Below are 12684 nucleotides of genomic sequence, written 5' to 3'. Positions count from 1 at the left end.
ACAATATTTAAATACAAACATTCTACTCTTTTACCAAAGCCAAACCAAAGAGATGGATTACACTTAAAAAAAAAAAAACTACAAATGTGAAATGGATTTTTAACTCATTTATTTTCCATGAGATTGCCTCTTATTTCTCCAATGTTGAAAATACTGGCGTTCTTCATACTGGAACTCCTAACAATGCATTATTGTTATGAAATTGGTGCTTCAAGACTACCAAAATAGGGCTGGGTGCGGTGGCTCATGCCTGTAATCTTAGCACTTTGGGAGCCCGAGACAGGTGGATTGCCTGAGCTCAGGATTTCAAGACCAGCCTGGGCAACATGACAAAATGCCGTCTCTACTAAAAATACAAAAAATTAGCCAAGTATGGTGGCACATGCCTGTAATCCCAGCTACTCAGAAGGCTGAGGCATGAGAATCACTTGAACCTAGGAGGTGGAGGTTGCAGTGAGCCGATTATATGTTTACTTTTATTTCAGATTTTTTATATAAATGTAGGTGCACACATCTTTTTATGTGGCTAAGTCTTTAATAACTACACACTTACTATACCATTAAAATAGTACCATGGTCTTACATAAAACTTGAATTAGGCACATAAAATTTTAATGCAGAAATGGATAAGCAGCCAGATACAAAATATTTAGGTTTACTATTCTTATTTGCTAGCCTTTTTTGTATACTTGAGGCCCACTTTTCTGCACACAGGTAATTTAATATGTATGCAGCAGTTATATAATAGAAGGGTGAGTAACCTTTCATTGCTTGCTAGGCACCAGCTTGTAAGCTTCTTGTGGATGGGTATGTCAGTCAACCAGCACCTGTGACAGTGTTTAGAATATGTCTAGTAAGCACTAAGAAAGTACAGTAGTTTTTGAATGGCAATCTGGCTACTGCATGCTGTTTTTAGGATACTCCCACCTCCCAGAATCAGGTTGCTTCTAGACATCTTTTCCTTACTACAGTTGAGTCTGGGCTGGGAGAGACTCATTGACTTTTCTCCTGAGTCACCTTGAGGCTGGATCAGGTTTATAGCCATTCTGTAGATTTAGGTGTAGTCACTTGCTTATTCAACAAACAATGAGAATCTGTTATATAACAGGCACTGATTTAGGTATTGGAAATACAGTGGTGAACCAGGCAGAGCCTTGTTTCTCCTGGCATTGGTAATCTAGTGCGCAAGATTAGCAATAGTCAAACAAGGCAAAAAATACCAGCTAATAATATGTACTTTTAAAATGAGGGCACTTAGTAAAGATAGGTTTCAGAAAAGACTTGTCTAATGAAGTATGAGTGTTAATCTGAATGACAGGGAGTAACCCTTTAAGATCAGGGCAGAGAGAATTTCAAGAACAATGAACATTTGTTCATTTGACTTTGTGAACATAGTTCACAAAGCTATATTTTAGTAGATTAGGGGAGAGGAAATGATGAGTTTGACTAGGATGATAGTTGTTTAGATGGAAGAAGGAAATGGACTTGGAATACTGGAGATAAAAGGGAATCTTGGCGACAAAAGGAAAATAAAAATCACTGATGGATTGGATATGAAGTGAGGAAAGGACTTTAGGTGAAAACAAGCTTGACATGATTGAAAGATAGAAAAAAACCAGGATGGGGACGAGCCTGGTGGTTCATGCCTGTAATCCCAGCACTTTGGGAGACCAAGGTGGGCAGATCACAAGGTCAGGAGTTAGAGACCAGGCTGGCCAACAAGTGAAATCCCGTCTCTACTAAAACTATACAAAATTAGCCAGGCATGGTGATGGGCGCCTGTAATCCCACTACTCAGGAGGCTGAGGCAGGAGCATCGCTTGAACCCGGGAGACGGAGGTTGCAGTGAGCGTAGATCGCACCATTGCACCCCAGCATGGGCGACACTGTGAGACTCCGTTTCAAAAAGAAAAGAAAAGAAAAAGAAAGAAAGGAAAAGAAAAGAGCCAGCATGGCTTATGGGAGTGAGGAGGGAACAGAGAAATGGGCAGGGGCCAAATCATAGACAGTTTAGTAAACTAGGATTAGGAATTTGGATTTTATCTAACGTGTTACGATAAACAGTGGAAACTTAATCTGGTCTTTTTGAATAATCACTTTGTTGGCTTTGTAGGGAACGGGACAGACATGAAAGATGGAGATCCATGAGAAAGCTATGTTTTAGTAGATTAGGGGAGAGGAAATGATGAGTTTGACTAGGATGATGGCTGTTTAGACGGAAGAAGGAAATGGACTTGGAATACATCTTGGAGATAAAAGGAAATCTTGGTGACAAAAGGAAAATAAAAATCATTGATGAATTGGATATGAAGTGAGGAAAGGAGAGAAATCCACAAAGATTAAAAAGCAGGTGTGGTAGGGGGAAAACTAGTAGAGTCTTGGAAACCATAATTTAAAAGTGAAAGAGAGACTGTTGAATGCTCCAGAGAAGGAGGATGAAACCATAGTATTGACAGTGAATTTGGTTACATGAAGGTAATTGGTAACCTTGATAATACCATTCTAGGGTTGGGGTGTTGTAAAGAGAAATTTAGAGGTAAGGAAGCAGTAACAATCATTGGCAATACTTTGAAGAAGTTCTGCATTGAAGAGGAGCAAAAAAAAAAAAAAAAAAAAATGGAGTGGTAGCTGGAATCAAGGGATAATTTTTTAAGAAAGAAAATAATTGACCTCAGCGGAGTTTTGAATAAATATTTCCTTTTTTCTTCATCTCTGACCTAGGTAAAGCTTCTCAAACTCTTCCTTCAGAGAACCTGTGAAGGCAGGAGAAATAACATATCTCTTGAGGATTTAACCTTCCCTCAGCAAGACTTGAACTGAGGCTAATTTTCTGTCTTTAAATGCAAATTTTGCATTATGGGCATAATAGATATTTATTGCAACATAAAAGAGATTTAATGTATTTGCCATTGAGGAAAATTGGTTCTTCAGAAAATGAACCTTGTTCTTACCACGACTTTGCATATAAACCCTCACACACCAACCAGGGTACCCTAGGTCTTTTAGCAGAGTTTTTGAAAGGATTCAGAACATTTGGAGGGATATGTGGAGCCTTTTAAAGAAGAACAATTTCTTAAGCCCAGTGTTCACTTACATATTATATAAATATATACACACATTAAACTAGTACTAAACTCTTGGTGCTCAGCTCTTATAATAACTCTAAGACCACAACAAATTTGTAATTATAAATAACATTACAGTCTGGATGTGGTGGCTCACGTCTGTAATCCCAGCACTTTGGGAGGTTAATGTGGGCAGATCACCTGAGGTCAGAAGTTCTAGACCAGCCTGGCCAATATGGCAAAACCCCATCTCTACTAAAAATACAAAAATTAGCCAAGCGTGGTGGCGGGCACCTGTAATCCCAGCTACTTGGGAGGCTGAGGCAGGAGAATGGCTTGAACCCAGGAGACAGAGGTTGCAGTGAGCTGAGATTGTGCCATTGCACTTCAGCCTGGGCGACAAGAGTGAGACTCCATCTCAAAAAATAAATAAATAATAAATAACATTACAAATTGGAAAATTAGTTTATTATGGAGGATGTTGTGATGATTAAGAATTCTAGCTCACAACATAAATATATATGATGAGAAAGCAGAGTAACTTTTATGAAAAAGTGCCTGGGTTCAGATCCCACCTCAGCATATATTGAGTTCTGTCCTTGGGAAAATTACTTAATTTCTCTGAGATTTCATTTTGTTTTCTGTAAATTAGAATGTTAGTACCTACCTTAAAAAGTTTTAAGAAGATTAATTTATATGATCCCTCCGAAGGACTTAGAGTAATTTCTGGCACATAGTTAAGTCTTTATAAAATGGTGATTATTATTGCTGGCTACCTTGACACAGGCTACAAATTTGGCAGTAGCTTTTATTCTGACGTGTCTAGTAACTCTGTTCTCTTGCTGCCTTTCTCTATGTGCACTACAATGAAACATTTTCTAAGAGTACTTTCTAGGTACTATTCTCAGTTTCCTTAGCCTCCTTTAACTTTGCTTTTAAATTGTTTGTAAAAATACCTTATTGGTTACTACCAAACTCTTTGCCATTTTTTCTTCCCTTTCTGATACTTTTAATTATCTTTATCTGGTTTTTCCTTTGGTGCTTCTCTCTCTTAGAAAAATGATTTTACCTAATGTCTAATCATCTCTTTTTCTCAAGTTTTGCATGTCCTATTATTTTTCATATTCTTGCCAGTTCACGTCTTTCTCTTCCAATTTTTAGTGTAACCAGATTATATTCTGCTTAGTATAGGTTAGTCGCACTATAAATTCTAACATTATCTTATTGACTTCCCCAATGTATAATGATATGCATAGCATCTATATCTACTTATGTATAGTAATAAAAAAGATAGTGCATAAATACTAATATTTCATTATTTAGCTAAGGAGGAGATCCATCTCCCATACTATAAACTCCCTTGGTATATAGTATAGTTATCAAGCAGGCCATAGATGAATTTTTATAGGCTTTTTTTTTCTTATTTAAACTTTCTTACTTAGTAATAGCACTTTTTAAATGTCCTACAAGAGGAATATTGGTGATGTGAAGGCTGTGCATGTGTGAGGATAGGGATATATTGAAAGTCTCTGCACCTTCCTTTCAATTTTGCTGTGAACCTAAAGCTGCTTTAAAATAATAAAGTTCTTTTTTCAAAAAAAAAGTCCCACAAGGTATACTATAAAAGGATTTTGGTTGTTCCTTTTATATTGCCTTCTAGCTAAACTGAGTGTATAATCCAGAAGGCTTTTTTGCAGGACAGTCTCTAAAGACTTTCATCTTGTTTACACTGCCAATAGGAGCACTTACGTAGTAATAACTTGGTACTCTGAATTTTTTGAAAGAAATTCTTGTCAATAATAATCTTCCTCTGAATAGGATTTGCATAGAGTGATGTTTTGCTTGTGCTTACACACTGCTTTGGCTTTACTTAGCACAATATAGTGAGAGAACCCAAAGTCTTTGCTATTTGCTAATATCTTAAATCCTCCAATAATACCCCTGGTGACATGTGGGAACTTAGTCAACTACAGAGTTAAAGAGAACAGTCCACACAAGACTGCCTTCACTTCTGATACCAATTGTGAGTTTGGGGAGGGTCCCCCAAACTACCCTTAGGTTTGATAATTTGCTACAAGACCTCCCAGAACTCATTGAAAATTGTTCTGGGACTGATGATTAGAGTTTATTACAGAGAAAGGATAGTGGGTTAAAATCAGCCAAGGGTCCTTTTGACTCTCTGAGCAGCATCATGACATTTGGCAAGAACAAGCACCTTATGAAAGATGACAAATAGGGAGCCAAGAAGTGGTTGATCTACTTTCTAGAAAAGATTGGTATGGTATGAAAGCACATGCTATGTTTAGTATAAGAAATATTGGAGAGAAGCACTAGTCACCAGGACTCAAGGAACCAAAATTATATCTGATGGCCTCAAGGGTTGTGTGTATTTGAAGTGAACCTTTCTGATCTGCAAATGATGAAATTGCATTTTAAAACTCCAAGCTGACTACTGAGGATGTTGAGGCGCTAAACTACCTAACTTCCATAGCATGGATCTTACCTGTGACAGAATGAGTTGCATGGCCAAAAATTGGTAGATCATGAAAGAAGCTCATGTTAATGTCAAGACCACTGATGGTCATTTGCTTCGTCTGTTCTGTGTTGGTTTTACTCAGCAACGCAACAGTCAGATACAGAAGACCTCTTACTCTCAGCACCAACAGGTCCACCAAATCCAGAAGAAAGTGGTGAAAATCATGATCCAAGAGGTTCAGACAAGTGACTTGAAAGAAGTGGTCAATAAATTGATTCCTGACAACATTGGAAAAGATAAAGAAAAGGCTTGCCAGTCTATTTATCCTCTCCATGCTTGTCCTTGTTAGATAAGTAAAAATGCTGAAGATGCCCAAGTTTGAATTGGGAAAACCAGGGAACTTCGTGGTGATGGTAGTAGTTCTAGAAAGGCTACTGGGGATGTAACAGGTGCTAAAGTTATATGAGCTGATGGATGTGGACCACAAATACAAGAATCTGTTTAAAATTCAGGGTTTTGGCCGAGCACAGTGGCTCACGCCTGTAATCTCAGCACTTTGGGAGGCTGAGGCGGGCGGATCACGAGGTACGGAGTTCGAAACCAGCCTAACCAACATGGAGAAACCCCTCTCTACTAAAAATATAAAATTAGCCAGGCCTGGTGGCACATGCCTATAATCCCAGCTACTCGGGAGGCTGAGGCAGGGGAATCGCTTGGACCCCGGAGGCAGAAGTTGTGGTGAGACGAGATGGCACCATTGCACTCCAGCCTGGACAACAAGAGCCAAATTCCGTCTCAAAAAAAAAGAAAAATTTAGGCTTTTAATAGTGACAAATGAAAAGTTCCATCTGTGAAAAAAATCAGCCAAAATCTGCACATAGGGCAGAGTCTGGGAAAGATAATCAGAGGCAGAGTTTCTGTTGTCCTTTCCTTGTAGTCATGAATGAATTACTTTCCTGGCATAGATGTATGATACAGAGTATTTCCAGCCAAGGAAGCTCACCAGAAACCTGGTGCCCAGAGTTTTTACTGGGATTCAGTCACATCCTGCTCATGTAGGAACCTCTAGTTCCCAGCTCTTCTGGAGGCAGAACTGACAGCACATGGCCCAAGCCCCTATCATAAGTCACATTGTCCGGTGGCTAAAGCTCTAGGCAAACAAAGACACTCCTATCAGGCTTGATATTCCACAGGTCTGTAGGTCATCTCCTAGGAACCTAGGGCAATGCTCGCTTCTGGGGTCAAATTAATTCCTCATAACACAAAGTACCATCCACACATTTAGTAACATAGTTCTGAATATTCTAGTGCTTTACATGAGTCTGTGCTCTGAGCATATATGGAAGCTTTCTACAAGAAAATGTACATTTCTGTTCAATAAAGTGGTAAGCTTTCATTGTAATTTCCACTATTACTTCCTTAATAAATATATCTTTCTCTCTTTATTTATTTTTGCTTACCAACCCTTTTGCCCTGTCCTGTACTTTCTATTTTAAATTAGTTCAGTTTTAAAGAATGTTTAATGTAAGATACCTTATGTTTTACTGTTTTTTTTTCTGTCAAATAGAAACAATTTATGGCTTATTTTTTCTTACTTTGTGTCCATATAGCATTTTAATCTACTAAACACTGTCAAACATTTTGCTGAGATTTTAGAAGTCTTAAAGTCTAAGAAATGTTTTTTCTATTTTTTAAGTAGAAAAACTGAGCCATAAAATTATTTTTTTAAGACCAAGCCAGGCATAGGATTCGTTTTCTTGTTCTGCCTAAATTCTGCAAATGGGGGTGTTTAATTGCTGAAAACAAATTTCATTATGTTCAAGCTCAATAATTTTATGGTCACAAGGTACCTGAAACAAAGATCTTATATTTATAGATATATATATATAAGATGCGTGTGTAGGGGGTGTATTTTATTGTAGATGTATTTTCTACCTCATTACTTCAATATTCTGCTGTAGCAAAATATATGAAATGCTACCTTGAATAGAAATAGTTAAATTTGGACACTAACATTGCTCTTTCCTCGTTATTGTTATATTCTGCACTGCTGTCTTAGGATGTCAACCATGGATTAACTGAGGTAAGTTTGGTGTAATAAAGCTCATGTTCAGAGTAAGATATACTCCATTTTCTCCTAAGTAATAGAGGAGCCAAAGATTCCTTTTTTTGTTGTGGTTTAAAAATGTAAATAAATATATATGTATCATTTTTAAAAATCGAGTCTGTAGAGATTAACTTGTATAACATTCCAGAAGTTTTCTGAAGAAAATGAAATTCTGTTAACATTCCACCTATATGATGCCTCAACAATATTTGCTTCAGATCTATCCTCCTCAGGTCTTCCAGTATAAAATGTAATGTGTCCTCATAATATAAAAAAGCAAACTTTTATTTTAAAATTTAGCAAATGCCTACCTAATGTGGCTGAAAACATTTTATATTAGAGAAGTAAAACAAATATCATTTTTAAAATTGATTAGTTGATACTCAGAATGGTCACAAAGTTAAACTTTTTGTATGATTATCTTTCTCACTTCTAATATATAAAGTTTTAGCACTTTGGTTTAAGTAATCAACAACCCTAGACTACCCTTTTAACACTTGGGAACATTATAAAACTTTCTTTATCTGTTATAGATGTTAGGTTTTGCTTTGATTTGCTTTTTGTTCGTTGTTATGTTTTTCCCAACACTTGAACCAATGAAGCATTTTGAATTAGCTTTAAATTATAGCTCTAATATTGTTTGCTTCCTCATTGTCAAGTATAATTAGCACATAAAAATTTGAAAACAGAGTTTTGAAGCCAAAGGGTACTTTAGAGATATCTAAATCTTTTTTAATTTTGGAGAAGCAAAATTGGTATTTATGATCATTAGCTAGGCAGTGCCACAAATATAGGATGGAGGTAAACCTTGTCACATGAAAAATACTGAAGAGTGAATGTTTAGAATGGAATAAAATACAATTTAAGGAGAGCGTGATTAGGACTTCAAATATTTAAACTACGTACACTTCCAGCAGGGGCAAAACAAAGACTAAATGATGCACAGTGATAAATAGAAATACAGATTCAGGCTGGGCGCAGTGGCTCACGCCTGTAATCCCAGCACTTTGGGAGGCCGAGGCTGGCAGATCATGAGGTCAGGAGTTCAAGACTAGCCTGGCCAACCTAGTGAAACCCCATCTCAACAGCGGGCGCCTGTAATCCCAGCTACTTGGGAGGCTGAGGCAGGAGAATCACTTGAACCCAGGAGGCAAAGGTTGCAGTGAGCCTAGATTGCGCCATTGCACTCCAGCCTGGGCGACAGTGTGAGACTCTGTCTGGAAAAAAAAAAGAAAGAAAAAGAAATGCAGATTCAGACTATAAAGAACTATCTAATCACTAAGGAGTGGATTGTTTTATGGTGTATTAATTCTTCATTAGAAGTCTTATAGCAGAGGTTCTGAGTCAGGGCAGGCACAAAGATATTGTCTTATTGGGTAGATGGTGGAAGTAGGTCCTCCTCCAACTACAAGAATGTGTGACTGGCAATTCATAACTCTTTATATTTTACTGTACTGTTAAAATACTTAGCAATCAATACATTACCTACTAGGATAAGTAATTGTCTATGAAGTGTCTAATGTCTGATAATGGTAATAGATCAGTTTTCCTAACTTTAAAGGCTAACAGAATAGTAACACTAAATGATACATTTTTGTATATTAAGTAAGTGAACAGATGTTGGACTTATAATAATTTTGACATCCTAATGACATTATACTCAGTAAGTATCTGTTAAGTGAAGGAATAGACAGATTACTTATTAGCCTCAGTTGCTGCAGTTGCCTTAACATGTAAGAATTGGCTACAGTATTTAACATAGGAGCCCCCAATTTTAGAACAAATTTGCAGCCTCATTCGCTGAGATTTGCAGTTAACATATGCTAAGCAAGAGATACTTGCAGTATGTGATTGTATAGATTCTCAAGTATACAGTTGCCCCCTAAAATTGGTAATTGGGTTTATTCCAATGCCTCATTTAATTTTTAATAATTCTGTAAGCAGCATATTTTATTTGTAATTCCAGAACCACGAGTGAATAAACAAAGAATGTAGTCTACTTTATAAGAAATGACAGCATCCACAATAAGTATATCACAAATCAACTTGTACTAATAAGTTAATTTTTTATTTCCAGTTGGCAGATATCCCTGTTACAATCTGTACATACCCATTTGTATTTGATGCTCAAGCAAAAACTACTCTGTTACAGACCGATGCAGTCTTACAGATGCAGGTAAAATATTGTATACTACTAATCTAATTTGAGAGGGATTTTTTAAATTGTTTCTTTGATGTTTTTGGACAGTGAATATTTGAAATTTTCCTAGGATCAGTAATGAAGGTACACAAAGTACTTTGGGTAGCTATCAAGAAGATTGCTGCTTGTGATATGTATATTCTTATGAGGGCATTTATAAAAAAGGGTTGCAATGAAAATGGAATAACTTAACCTATAATAATTTTATATATTACAAATGGTATATGCCTCTTTCATTACAGAAATATTCAGTCTTTATAAACCATATTACTAGTTTACTTGATAAGATATTGGTTTGTTTCAAAATCTGGTTTCATTATATATCCCCTTTTTATATGCTTAGTAAGAGATGGAAGTCACTAGAGGTGAGAGATGTTAAAAGTAGGAAGCATTTGATCTCTTGTTAGGAAGAGGATGTGAAATTTCCTTGAAGAAAGTTTTAATAATAAGGTATTAAACATTTTCCTGGGGTTGGTCACCATTATCTCCTATTCCTCTTTCTTTTCCCCTTCCTATCACCCTTTCCCATCCATTTTATGTTGAACATTCTTTCATTTATAGAGAGGATTTTAAAAACTACTTCATATTTTGACTTTAAAGGATTACAGTAAGTTTGCTTTATCATTTGATCCTGTAAATAAAAAAGATTTTGAGCTGCTTCCTCTCGTATAGTAAATCTGACTATACCAACTAAGGATTAAAGAAAGCTTGAATGTTTAATAGTCTAAAAGTATTTTTAAAAATTAAAAACCTTCAAATCTTGGTAACCATTTTTATTCTGTTCAAATAAATGCATTTGGTATTCTAAATATTTTTGTAGTATTCTATACTAACAGCTAGTAAACCAGTTTTTTGGAGGTCTTTGTTAAAACAGTAAGTTAATAACTTGGTGATTTTACCATGGGGTATTCCATTTTAGAACAAGAACTCAGGGAGAACCGTAATAAAAGAACAAAAGTTTTAAATGGTAAAAATCAAATCCTTGGTTCATGAGCACATACCATGGTCACACAGTTAAGTGAATTTGTGTAATACTTCCTTAGCCAGAGCATTCCTTATTCTCTTTGTTTTTTATTTTTTATTTTTGAGACAGAGTTTTGGTCTTGTCACCCAGGCTGTAGTGCAGTGGCACAGTCTCAGCTCACTGGAACCTCTGCCTCCTGGGTTCAAGCGATTCTCCTGCCTCCGCCTTCTGAGTAGCTGGGATTACAGGTGCCTGCCACCGTGCGCTGCTAATTTTGTATTTTTAGTAGAGACAGGGTTTCACCATGTTGGGCAGGCTGGTCTCGAACTCCTGACCTCAAGTAATCTGCCCTCATTGGCCTCCCAAAGTGCTGGGATTACAGGCGTGAACCACCGCGCCCAGCCTGTTCCTTATACTCTTTAAAGGTTTGTTTTTTTCTCCTCACTCTTTACCCTCCAGTGAATGTTTTTTAGAAAAACCAGTGCTCAGATTTATCAGTGTTACTATAGTTCTGTACTGGCTTACTTTAATAGTGTTATGAGTTATACATTATACATTAATATAAAAGCATTCAAAAGGGATACTCTTTATGCTCAGTTTATTAAGTTTTTATGCTGTACTGGATACTGTCTTAGGTGCTGTGTTAATTCAGTAGCACAGGAATTATAGAATACCTGTAACTAATAGGTAGATGTTAGCTTGTTTCAGTCACAGTAACTTTATTGTAGCATTGCTGTTAAAATGTTAATCTTTTGTTTTCCAGATGGCTATTGATCAGGCCCACAGGCAGAACGTCTCCTCTCTTTTTCTCCCAGTGATTGAATCTGTGAATCCCTGCTTAATTCTAGTAGTGCGTAGAGAAAATATTGTAGGAGATGCAATGGAAGTCCTTAGGAAAACAAAGAACATAGATTACAAGAAGCCACTCAAGGTAATTTGACATTTTCTGTTGTATAATTGGGACTTTTATTCAGAAGCTGTTTAAAATTTTCCTATTTGTTTTTAGTGAATCTTTGAAACTTAATAAATAAAATTATGTATATTTTAAACTATTAATTGTAGAGTATTAGTAATAAATAACATGTTCTAGGGTCTCCAGAATGTACTTTCATTTCTTTACAGTCTATTCGGTGTTTGCATTGTCCTATTTTAGGTTATATTTGTTGGAGAAGATGCTGTGGATGCAGGAGGGGTGCGCAAAGAATTTTTCTTGCTCATCATGAGGGAATTATTGGACCCTAAGTATGGCATGTTTAGGTATTATGAAGATTCCAGGCTCATTTGGTTTTCTGATAAGGTAAAATGTCCAACCATCTAAATTACTTCTGTGTATATACCCATGTATTTATACCTGTATGTATCAAGTTAATTCATATCAAATAAGGAATTACTACTGGATTCCTAACATATAAGATCTGCTTTATTACAGTTTGAAAAATTATAAACTTTGGACTTGGAGTTGTCAAAACGCTTTTGATGCTTACCACACATTTTAAATTAACAAAATAAATTAAGAGATGGGCAGCCAGAAAATAATGTTGACTATACCTCCGGCTGATTTCAATTTGAGAATTGAATAATAATCACAAGATTAACTTTTCTTCTGGGAAAAATTAATTTATCATTAGGGATCATTGATTTCTCTACCTTATCATTTAGAGCAGGTCAGCAGACTATAGCCCATTAGTCTCAAAAAAAAAAAAAAAGTCACACCCACTCTTTCAAGGCTACTTTCACGCTACAACAGCAGAGGCAGAGTTGAAGTAATTACAACAGTGACCCTATGTCCAAGAAAACCCAAAATATTTGCCATCTGGTTCTTTATAGAAAGTTTGCTGGCCGGGCGCGGTGGCTCAAGCCTGTAATCCCAGC

At 36.4% G+C, this 12684-nt stretch overlaps 1 protein-coding gene across 5 annotated transcripts in view; it reads left to right on the top strand.

The window, feature by feature from the left end:
• Positions 1–12684, top strand: part of HERC4 (HECT and RLD domain containing E3 ubiquitin protein ligase 4) — a 153150-nt gene that overhangs the window by 105335 nt on the left and 35131 nt on the right. For 3 of the 5 annotated variants that reach the window (XM_011926868.1, XM_011926849.1, XM_011926840.1), the window contains 4 exons: positions 7601–7624; positions 9726–9824; positions 11576–11743; positions 11966–12109. In XM_011926868.1, the coding sequence (XP_011782258.1) occupies positions 7601–7624; positions 9726–9824; positions 11576–11743; positions 11966–12109 (435 nt within the window). The remainder of the gene's footprint in view (positions 1–7600; positions 7625–9725; positions 9825–11575; positions 11744–11965; positions 12110–12684) is intronic. The other 2 variants (XM_011926859.1, XM_011926875.1) reach the window with 1 other exon arrangement.

This window comes from Colobus angolensis, unplaced genomic scaffold (assembly GCF_000951035.1).
Source record: "Colobus angolensis palliatus isolate OR3802 unplaced genomic scaffold, Cang.pa_1.0 Scaffold12, whole genome shotgun sequence".
Classification (NCBI taxonomy): Eukaryota; Metazoa; Chordata; class Mammalia; order Primates; family Cercopithecidae; genus Colobus; species Colobus angolensis.
Note: the sequence above shows the minus strand (reverse complement) of the source record. Positions and strands in the feature narration are given on the sequence as shown.